Source organism: Primulina tabacum, chromosome 6 (genome assembly GCF_025594145.1).
Source record: "Primulina tabacum isolate GXHZ01 chromosome 6, ASM2559414v2, whole genome shotgun sequence".
In the NCBI taxonomy this organism is placed as follows: domain Eukaryota; kingdom Viridiplantae; phylum Streptophyta; class Magnoliopsida; order Lamiales; family Gesneriaceae; genus Primulina; species Primulina tabacum.
In genome coordinates, this window is record NC_134555.1 from 34,086,548 (window position 1) to 34,097,613 (window position 11,066).

The window sequence follows — 11,066 nt, forward strand, 5'->3', positions numbered from 1 at the left end:
GAAGATTGGGTTGGTCCGATCCTGTCCTGCTCCTTTCAAAAAAGAAAGGAAATGTCAAAGAGAGAAACCCTTCCCTAATATACGAATAATAGACAGCTGACAGTTCGACGATCGAGCTCCTTTCTCAGATCAAGACCTTGCTTGTTTGAGCTCAGTTGATAAACCAGCGGCTCACGGAACCACATGAACGCATTGCATTGCCCATCACCCAGCACATTGATCGGGACACATCAACTAAAGTGGCTTTTGAACGAGACCTACCGGCTTAGGGGCAGTTACTACTAAAATAAAATGGGTGTACCCGGAACGGGGTTCCGATCTCTAAATGGATCTGCTACTCGATCTCGATCAAATGGCTTTGGATCTGTCTCTACATCTGGAATATCTCTAACAGGATATGGAACTCCATATCGATCTGAAACTTGACTTGAAGGAGTGCTCCATAGCTTCAACTGATACTGCTTCTAGCCAACATCGGCTATGGATCACGCCCATCATTATAAGGGCATCTCGGTATGGGGTTGGATCATCGGCCCTGGTGATGGCTCCCCTTACTAGTAAAGGGAACTGGAAGGGACGTTGTCTCTTCTTTCTTCCTCTTACTACTCCTTGCCTCTTCTGGAAAGTGACTTTGACCAAATAGAGTATCCTTCCGTTCCGTATAGGGGAAGGAAAGGCTCTCGCTGTAGTTGTTCTGTAAGGGCTGGGCTTGAATTAGCGTGAGAAGGCGGTAAAAGGGTATTGAGCTAAGAATGCAACTAGAGAATGAGAGGGGCTCACTTGACAGAGTGCCGAGCATTGTTCGTCGTGCTAGTTCCGCTACTCCAGTTCCAGTGGTAAACGAAACCTTCTTTCTCTTGCTTTTGAGCCTACGTCTCTCTTTCAAGGGTTCCACTTTCTTTGGTAGCTTTGGGCAAGGCAGTACTGGTACTCAATCGATTTTGCTCTAGCCGCTTCTCAAGCACAGGAAAAAAGGGCTTTATCTTTCTATTCAAAGAAAGAGCTAATCTTGTTTGTTAAAGGCAGGGCGCCTACTACAAAGCACAGTACAAGAAATCCTGTTGGTTACCCAAAAGGTCCTCAAACAACTCCAGGGGATACCTGCTAAACTCAGTGTCTGGGACGTATTCTTATTGGGAAGAGAGCTCCAGGAAGCTCTGATAACAGCCCTCCCTGCAGCGTTTAGTCAGGCTGTGAATGCAGTCGTTCGCTTGCACCCGGATTAATCGTTGACCGGGGAGCCCCAACCCACCCGGACTCTCGCCTTCGTCTGTGGGGGAGATGAGCAGTACTGCTGATGCTCAATCCGCTCCTTGGCTTCAGGGATTTTAATGAGATTGCCCATTCGGATCAAATGCTTTGTTAAGAATAGATAGTCCTTGTATTAGATCTTTCCGCTCAGCAATTTTCCTAACTGAATGAGTTAGCATGGAGTATGATACAGAGAAAGAGGTCTCCCCCAATCAATATTGTACCTTTTATTATATACCGCATTTGCATATCGGCAATCAGTACACGATTTCTGTCAACAATGGATCTCCCTTTCTGGGTTTCCTGTCCTGTTCAATCCCTTTTTCTTCTGTCTGAGGCAAAGGCGATAGTTTTTAGATTCGGCAAACATGAGATGTGTCCTACACTTGAAGAAATACATCGAATTTTGGAGATATCCCGTAATGTCCTTTTTGTACTTAGAGAAGGACGACCTCGAGAGAGCAGACGACCAGTAGAAGTAGGTGCTCCATATCCTTCCTGCTGCGTAGGTATAAGGTAATTCACAGTGCTAGCAGATCAGAAGTACGTAAGTAGGCCCTCCCCCTTCTATAATAGGGGGCAGTGCTACCTATAGAACGGGAATATTCATCCTCTCTTAAAGTCCTTTATGGATTTCGAGTCGGGAATAGAGCTGTGGCAAGCAATATGGATCGCCCCTTACTCTCTCTATAAAAAAAGCCCTTCTTAGTATTAGTAAAGCTTCGGCCCTATGGAGTAAAGGGAAGTGCAGATCTGGAGTGTTTGGACGAGAAAGAAAGGCTTTGCAGCAAGCTGAGTTGTACCGAAAGCAGGGAAAAAGAATTGGAATTAGATATAGGGCCGCGAACTCACATAAGGAGTGTTCCAAGGACGGCAACTAAAAGAAAGCTAAATAGGAATAGGATAAATCACGCACGAAGGATCAGAGATCAAAATGTTTTTATTCCTAGAAGACTAGACTGTCAGACTCGGAGGTAGCAGTAAGATCTCTGTCTCCAGAAAAGCATGAAGGTTTAAAAAAGTATCCTCTCATTCAAAAATTGATTTTTTTCTCTTTACGATCCGGTCCTCGTAAACTTGGTAAACTTCGTTCCTCGCTTTTGTTCAATTATAAATAAATAAGCACTTTGATGGAGATTTGTAGCATCATTCAAGTAAATACAGATTGAGATCGTAGAAACATGAGCTTGTGATATAGCTACACCTAATTCAAGACCGGTTAATGCAAGAACTATAAATAAAGGACCAAGATCCCCTATGAAATAGAAAAGATCATTCATACATAGCATAGTCCAAGTGAACCCACTTAAAATCTTTACTAAACTATGACCGGCCATCATATTAGCAAATAAACGTATTCCTAAGCTTAATGCGCGAAAACAATAAGAAATTAGCTCAAGGAGTACTAAAAAAGGTGCTAACGGCAGTGGGACTCCTGCGGGTAATGAGAAGCTTAAAAAATGAAGCCCATTTCTTTGAAATCCCACTATAGTAATGCCAATAAAAAGAGAAAATGAGAGACCAAAAGTAATGAGAAAATGACTTGTAACTGTGAAGCTATAAGGTATCATACCCTGGAGATTACGAAATAACGAAAAAGTCAAAGTAACCGAGATGCAAGGGAAATACTTTTGTTTCACATTTCCGGAAAGACCACCTATTTGTTCGTTTACCAGGTTCAGCACGAAATCATAAAGAAGCTCTACCAAGGATTGCCAAGCATTTGGGACTAACTTTCCTCCTCCCTTTTTTGTAACAAAATGAAACAAAAGTAGGACCAAACTGAGAGTGAGTAGCATAAACAAAGATGAATTTGTGAATGATAAATACAAGTCCCCTATCTCAATAGGAATCCATGAGATAATTTCAAATTGATCAAGTGGACTGGTGATCGTCGGAGGTGTCCCCCCTACAATCTTGTTCAATTGTTGTTGGGCAAAGTCATAGTGATCACCCTTTTTGTTTTTTAAATGTTCTAGAATTTCATTTAGATAATACGTGTTGTCTTCATCATTATGCAAATCTTCGGCGATAGAGAGTAATTTGTTTTCATCAGGACAGTCTTTTTTGAATATTTTTTTAACGTTTTCAAAGATTTCACCCCTTAGGAAGTCCGCTTTATTTTCACTAGTAGTAGGGTCCAGACCTTCATAAATACCATGATTATTATAAATACTAGAATCACTACCATCAGCCTGAGTTCCGAACGACGTTCCAGCTGTATAACTGGAACTTGAGTTAAGACTTTGTTCATCAAAGCGAAAGATGCGTCGAAAGTTGTTCATTGATTGATTGAGAACCGATGATTCCCTCCAGACAGAAAGAGAGTCCTTCCTGTACGAGTATAGTGAAAAAACGAGAGGTTTGGTTGGTTGTTGACCAACAGAAAGCATGGGAAATAAGGGCATCATCATTCAGCGAAATTGTCACCTATCATGCACTTGGAAATCCTGACAACGGAGAATGCGGCGTTACGAAGACTGACTACCTAGCAAGAAAAACGGATGCGCTAACGCGCAACGGCTTTCGCGCAGCTCAATCCGTTGCTTCTTCCCTCACTGAACACTAACCCAATCTCGATATTCTCACTGAAAAAAAATGGGAATTTTTGAAATCAAGTGAGAAATGGTTCTTAGCCAACGGTGACCGGCTCAATGAGCACCTTTGGGCGAGACTTTGATCCTCTCTGTCACTCTTGAAGCCTTCAAGAAAGCGACTCTACTCTACTATATATATTATTTATATATTTTTCATCTACGAGATTTCTGTTCCATTCCTGCCGACACTAACTGTATTTAAGACCACTATAGTATGATGGACTAGGCGTCCCCAACTGCTACTGCTTTTTACTTTGTTTTGATACCAGCGAATGCTCTTCATAAGATCCACGAAGCATTGCGAAGGGCATGTGATCATCTTTGCTTTAGTACTGCACGCACAAAGCTTTATCCTTGTCAAGAGGCACCACTACCTTATTCGCAGATGGTCTTTTAACCTTTGCTATAGGCGCAAGTGCTACTCTTGCATGGACGGTTGCTAAAGACTGCTACCCTGGGGAGGCTCGATCGATTAGAAAGGAAGTGCTAATCATTGTTACCATGCATGCACGGGGAAGAAGCTCTAGTGGCTTTCAAGGTGAAAGTAAGTTCTTTCAAAGCTAGCTATTTGTCCCCAGAAGAGGGTTTTTTACCATTCCTGCGAAGTACTGATGCGAACTCCCTCTTAGTGAACTACAAAGGAAATGAAATTCTTTTACAAATGACACATGGGAGAGATCATGTTTCCGGGGTTGGAGTCACCGAAGTGGACGATAAGCAAGAGAGTCTGCACCACTCCGAAGTACTAATAACTAAGTTGAAGAGAGAGCAGGGCAGGCCATAGACGAAAGTAAACTATAGACTACTTACCGGAGACCATAGGCAATGGACGAAAGACCAGCGGAAGGGCATTAGTCGCCGAGAAAGCTAGTGTGCGTAGATCAAAGCTTAGTGGAGAGACCATACTATAGGCCAGGTTATCAACAGGGGAAGAGGCGGTGTGGATGGCAGGTTCGATTACGGAGAAGTAAATAATCAATGATTATGCGGAGGGTCCAGCAGTCACTAATTACCCAAGCATAGGGTCAAGCCCATTTTTTTTTGTTATTGGAAAATGAGAAGGAAGCCATCTGTCATGGAGAGGCAATCCTCAAATACGTACTTTGGCCTGACGGCTTACCGTTCTTAGCTTCTGATGGGAATTCCAAGTCCTATTGTCCGTCGGAACCATCAATCATAAGATTAGCCAGTCAGAAAGTCTTCGCTCTTCCAAAGCCTCATTAGCACGCCAGTCAGTCAGCTTGACCAAAAAAAGAAATATCATTTCATTTACTATAATGAGATTCGCCTACCGTACCGATACGTAAGACTAACACACCATGATAATGATACGAGACTAGAAGCCAGAAAGCTATAGAACTTCTGAGACGTAAAGATTAACGCTCACGAGTGAACAAAGGAACTATTATATAATATATAATCTAAATAGTTGAGAAGAAAATTTTTCTTTTATATGAGCTCAAACTAAGGCAAAACCAGGCTAATCTTCATTTGAAAATATCTCAATTGGGTACGACCCAAGTGTGAATCTCTCATCCCATCATAGTGGAAACCTTACCAACGAGATGAGACTTAACCTGTTCTATAGTGAAAGCCACCAATTGAGAAAGATGGATATGTGGCATCCGATTTCACTTATAGCTGTGGAAAAGAAGGCCAATAGAGAAGAAAGACTGTTGAAATGAGAGTTGCATTTAGTAGTGCCGGCGCCTCATCCAAATGAGACTTGGAAAGCGAGATAGGGCCTAACTGGGAGGCAGGAAGAAGACTACACGAGTAGTTCGGGAAGGAATCTCTTTGACTTTCTGGTGGGGCTAAGTACCCAGAATAGAATTCTTTCTACCTTTCAGGGGATTGAAGACTACCAATAGCGGGGATTCCCTTATAAGGAGATTGGAAAGAACTCAACTGTTTTAGCTTTGGTTTTTTGGTTCTTTGTCTATGGACAAGAATCATAATCAGTCAAGAGAACTTGAACTATTTAAAATAAGTGACCTAAGGGAGAGTAAGTTCAAACTATAAATTGAAATATCTAACTAAAACTTCAACTTCTGGATGCTTAAACAACCACACCTTTTCCTGCGCCCTCCATTCATCTGCGGTTAGCGAGAACACGGACAAAAGACTCGTTATAGGTTTTTTTCGGCCTATTTGTTATTCGGGCAGGTGTCCTCTATTTCGCCAGGAAATTAGTCTTCGGTACGGTATGGAATCAATATGCCGCTTATCACCATCTGAACTAATAAAAAGGCAGAATGCGCTCTTGCTGCAAGAATGGATTGTTAGCAAGAAAATGCCTTCTTAGGAAGTGCATCAGAATACGCCTGGAAAGCTACCTCTTGTTGTTCTCGAAAGATGGAGAGAGGGACTCACTAAGGAAAGGAACTGAACTAATAGACGAGGAGGAATATGGACAAATTGCCGACATTCAAGCATACTATAGATGTTCAGGAACTGCTAAAGGAAGTTCTAGTAGAAAGGATAACTAAGCGAAAGGCCTTCAACGAAAACGAAAGGCGGAGTGATCGTATCTGCAGTTCTTGTTGACGACTCCGATCCTATAGAAGAAGCTGGTATTGGACCGCTTCGCCCCTTGGCTTGGCTATAAGCCAAAACTCTGGGAACCGTAGGACTTAGCTTAGGGCAGCGAGTGAGCCCTGGGTCATAATGAATATAGTAGGGCAGAACCATGGGCGATTGCCGCTGTTAGAATGACTGCTGTCTGTTGTCGGAAGGGCTACTAGAGAGGAAGACTCCTTTGGCTCTTATCGAAATGAATTTTCAAAGGCTCTTCCGGACGGGAGAAGGAGCAATAGACGGGATTGTTGGAATTGGTGTGCTAGCTGCTCTAGAAAAGGGGGAACTTACTTGTGAAGCTGTGAGGAAAGCCCTTGTTGACTATGGATATGGGTCACTCGCGTTAGTTGAAGAAGGAAGGGGATAGTTATAGGACCTGGAACTGCGACTGGTAATTGGATTTTATTTCCTAGGGGCAGGAGCGGTAGTTGAAGTGCAAACATCCCATAGGGCAATATATCATACCCTATGGACCACGCGCGCTTATACACATTAGTAAAGTAACTTGGTCCCAATATCTAGAGATGAAGAATGGCGTACATTGACCTCCCTCGCTTTACAAGTGTTAATTAGATCTCGGACAAATATCAAGATTGAATGAGATCCTGAGGGTAGATTTACGACATGTTTTCTTTGGACTTTCCCCATACGAATTGGAATCAGGCCGACACAATTGATTCACCTTTTGGTACCGGATCGAGAGTAGAGTTAGCTTTTGGCAGCTCATGAACCGACCGAAGGAGGGGGTCCCCCATAGTTGTAATATGGGCAAGTACGCGAGATCTAACCAATAGATTTGTCAACGAAGTCCTTCTTTCAACAAAAAGGAAGCCCCTTTGTTTTGTGCAATCGATTTCAGTATGCCGGTTGAATTTGAATAGAAAGAGGGAACCCGATCAAAGGCTTGCTTCTTTATGGTTGAACGACCCCTTGGGTCGGTGGGATCAGAAAGGCTTAACTTAAGCTTGTTCTACGCTTTCAAAACTGAGCTTCACGGCGATCCTCAAATTGGGAGGAAGAGAACCTCTTCTTAGCTACGTGAGTGCGGAACATGCTCTCTTCTTGATCTCATCAGCATAGGCCTGGCCGTTGAGTCGACGCCTGCCATACCATCCCCGAAAGGAGCGAGATTGATGGATAAAGGTAGGTCGTTTAGAGAGGTTAAGGTTATCTAGGAAAGGAATTCATAGTCAAATGGTTTCCTAGGGAGGAGAAGGTGGTTGGTCAACCATAGGATTAGCATACGTCCCTTTGCGCTTGAACTAGCGATTCTACAAGAAAAGAACTTCTCGAGCTGATAGTATATTAAACTCAAAGGGACGCTTGTGTTATACTAAGGTAATTATTTCGAAGTCACATAAGAATACCCTTTGATCTAGGGAATGTGTAAGACGGAGAAAGATTCGGTCTGAATATCGCAATCCTAATCTATATAAATCATTTCATTGAAGAGAGAGCATTTCCAGATAAAAGATGAAACTATTATGACCTTCGCCTTAATAGGTCTGCCCTATGCCCCCTACCTCTAGTAGGCCTTTCTGCCTTTTCCTCGCGAGGCCCAATAGGAAGATTTCTTGTTGATCAGGGACCTCATGCTCTAGCTATAGCTAGAGATAGGATATTTTGGAGATTCAGAGCTAGAGAATACTTTTATGCAAATTTCCCTTTCTCGAAAGAGGGGAACAAAAGCCATCAAGATAGTCACAAGAGACTTTTAGGGTGAATTCTAGTGCCTCTCTAAAAGGGAGGCAGGATATAAGCGGCTCAGGTAAGCGGAGAGGGGCTTTGCCTGGATTAGAAGTCAAAGCTAATACAGAAGGTGGTCTCTAGAGAGTTGAAAGGCTCTACTCATTCGCTATTTCTTGTAGTCTAATCGACTCATCTTTCCTCGTATCCGACTTCTTCTTCTAGTTCTTTTCTTTTTTAAGGGCAATGAAAGGCATCTGCTATAGGTTTTTTCCTGTAATCAGTCTTCCGATTAGAAGCGCTTTTTTTGCTCTCATGTGTTTCCTCTTTGTTTAAGAATTCCTTCTTCCTCACCTTAGTAAAGAAGAAGATATACAAAGTATTCTTTTCGAATTGCATTGATTAGTTGTATGAGAGTGAGATAAGCAAGGAATCCGGGGGAGGGGTGCTTTTGGGGGTTTGGTTTGCCTATATAGGAAGTGCGCTTGGAGTGCTTCTAGTAACGATTTTGAAGTGCAATATCCTTCAGTTTCAGGGGCTTCTTTCTTCGGCTTAAATAAAAGCTAAAGCTTACGCGTCGTTATCAGTACCTGTTTTAGAGCGATATAACCTCGTTGTCCGCCTCTTAATGTCCAGGTCTTCCCTCTCTCTCGATGTAGTGCCTTTCATTCTGCTTTATCAACACTTTATCGCAATGCCAGAAGGAAGGATTTCAGGTCTTTTCCCCAGCCATGAATCTTCATCAATGGCATAGTATTAAGAAATACAGAAATTTTCTATTTGATCTTCTATCCGAAAAGATGACGAAACCGGTAGCCGAACCACCCCCTTCAAGTGCTAGTGTACAAGAAGTAGCTTTCGGTAGTGAATAAGATGTCGAAATACCAAAATGTTTAATCATGGAGGTTTGTGCTTGGTCTTTCGCTTACCATGTATAGTGTAACGACATCTCGTGCCAAGAAAAAGCGGGGTTGAACCAGGCTCACAACCCGGGGGATCCCAGGATTGTTTCCCGCTCATCATCAATCCCATTCTATTACTCAATTAGTATAAATTCTTACTCTTGTAAGTCTCCTCGCAAGGAACTAAAACATTTCTTTGTTTGATAGGGCAGAGAAAGAATAAACGGTCCCATCGACATACCATCAATGTATTAAAGAATCAAAGGAAAGGCGTAAAGTGCGAATTATACGTTGAAGGCTATGAGACAGATTCACAGTAAGCTCTTGCTTATCCCCCCTTGCCATCTATTCATGCTTGGCACATACAGAGAGGAAGACAGGAGTTGTTTTCTTCCAGCTTCCAATAAAAAGCCCCAAAAAGTAATCTTTCGTGGGGTTGATCCTATCTATTGATGGACTTTCTCGGTCCTTTTTGCGTATCCTTCTTTGGTAGGTTTGTACTAGAAGAGGAAGTCGAGTCACATAAGAAGGGATTATTCTTGTTGAGGACGCCTCTGCCCGTGGGCTTTGGAAAACTATTTTTCTCATACTCGGATAAGGTTCTTAACTTAAATTAAAGTAGCTGATGATCTCTTGTTCACTATACGTACTGAAAGAAAAGAACAACAGAAAGTCGTAGCCAAATAGATCTTTCTTGAATAAAGGAGCGTAGTAAGAAAGGCAGAAAGACTCCTTTCATCACCCATCTTGGCCTTTCTCTGAGCCGCGAAAGCTCTCTCTTACTTAATTAGTCTTTTGCTGTAATTGTAATAACAAAGGTGTTGCTATTCAACGATGCAGCGAATCATCTATTTCATTAAAACTCACTTAACGCTTTCTCATTCACACCGCCCGACTAGTGCGGAATAAGGACCAAGCCTTTTTTTTTCGAATTATTTAATTCATTTCTTATCAAGTAGGAATTGAACCTACGACCAATCAGTTAATCATTGACTGCTCTACCACTGAGCTATTGAGACGGGCTTTTTTAAGAATTGGTTTGCTAAATCGACGCACAATCTTATGGGGCGAATCCCATTCTTGTGAAGTGGAAAGGGCAGAGTTCCGTATTTACTTATTCTATGATAAGGGGGGAGAATTAAACTAAGTAGTAAGTACGGTTTGCTCGGGGAAGGAATAACAACAAGCTTTTAAGGCTGAAGAATAAAGGAATTATTTTCCATGGGAGGGGAAGCTAAAGTAAGCGACTCAGAAAGGTCAGGTGGTTTTATATCTCAGACTGCGCATGGAGTCCAAGTAGTAAGGCACCGGTTTTTGGAGCGGAACAAGTGCCTTAGATACGAAGTCCAATCAAATCAGTGACAATCGTTCGGTTTGCCCGCTACCACACGGACCGGCTCCCCAGGTAAAGGGCACTTAAACGCTCTGATCAAGAAGTCAAAAAAAAGTCCTTGTTCGAGAAAGCCGCCTTAACGGGAAGGACTACTAAATGAACTCACTCCTAACTACTGAATTTAGCATCGAATACATTACTCAAAAGGTCATTAATTTAATGAAATTAAAGGCCAAGCCATAGTTGATCTCTTGGCAAACCATCCGCTGCCCCCTTCTCAGCCTTTACTGACTTCCGAAAGAGCTAGTCAACTTGATAGAAAACACATCCGGTTGGAGTCTTTATTTTGATGGGCCCATAATTCAGATGAAATTGGCATAGGTGTTAAGGGGGTCTCACTTGAAGAAGTTCCCCTTGAACGGTCTTTTAAGATAGAATCCCTATAATAAAAAAAATGTTGCTTAATATTCAGATATGGAAGGGGATTGTCAAGTGGAAAAAGACCATTCGATTCGCCTTGACCGGATCACATAGCGTTAGCGGAGCGGTAAACTTCGCCGCAGGAGCAGTCTTTTACTTTACTACGGATAAACCGCGTTCACGAAGGCGAGCGCTTTCAACGGCTCTGTTAGTGGGTCTTCTAAAAGCTTAGTTGGCTTTTCTACGCTTTCTATCGAGTGAAGCACCGAGCCTACGCTTCTCAGGAATGAGGAATGCACC

General features: G+C 42.5%; 1 protein-coding gene across 1 annotated transcript; it reads right to left on the reverse strand.

Moving 5' to 3' along the window:
- Positions 1-1,466: 1,466 nt before the first annotated feature.
- Positions 1,467-9,924, reverse strand: LOC142549260 (ATP synthase subunit a-like). The gene has a single exon (XM_075658110.1). It carries the CDS (start codon positions 3,663-3,665, stop codon positions 2,307-2,309), a length of 1,359 nt encoding a protein of 452 aa, XP_075514225.1. The 5' UTR covers positions 3,666-9,924; the 3' UTR covers positions 1,467-2,306.
- Between the last annotated feature and the right edge of the window lie 1,142 nt (positions 9,925-11,066).

Coding starts and splice junctions, on each gene's coding strand:
- LOC142549260 (XM_075658110.1), bottom strand. CDS start 3,665: ATGATGATGCCCTTATTTCCCATGCTTTCTGTTGGTCAACAACCAACC.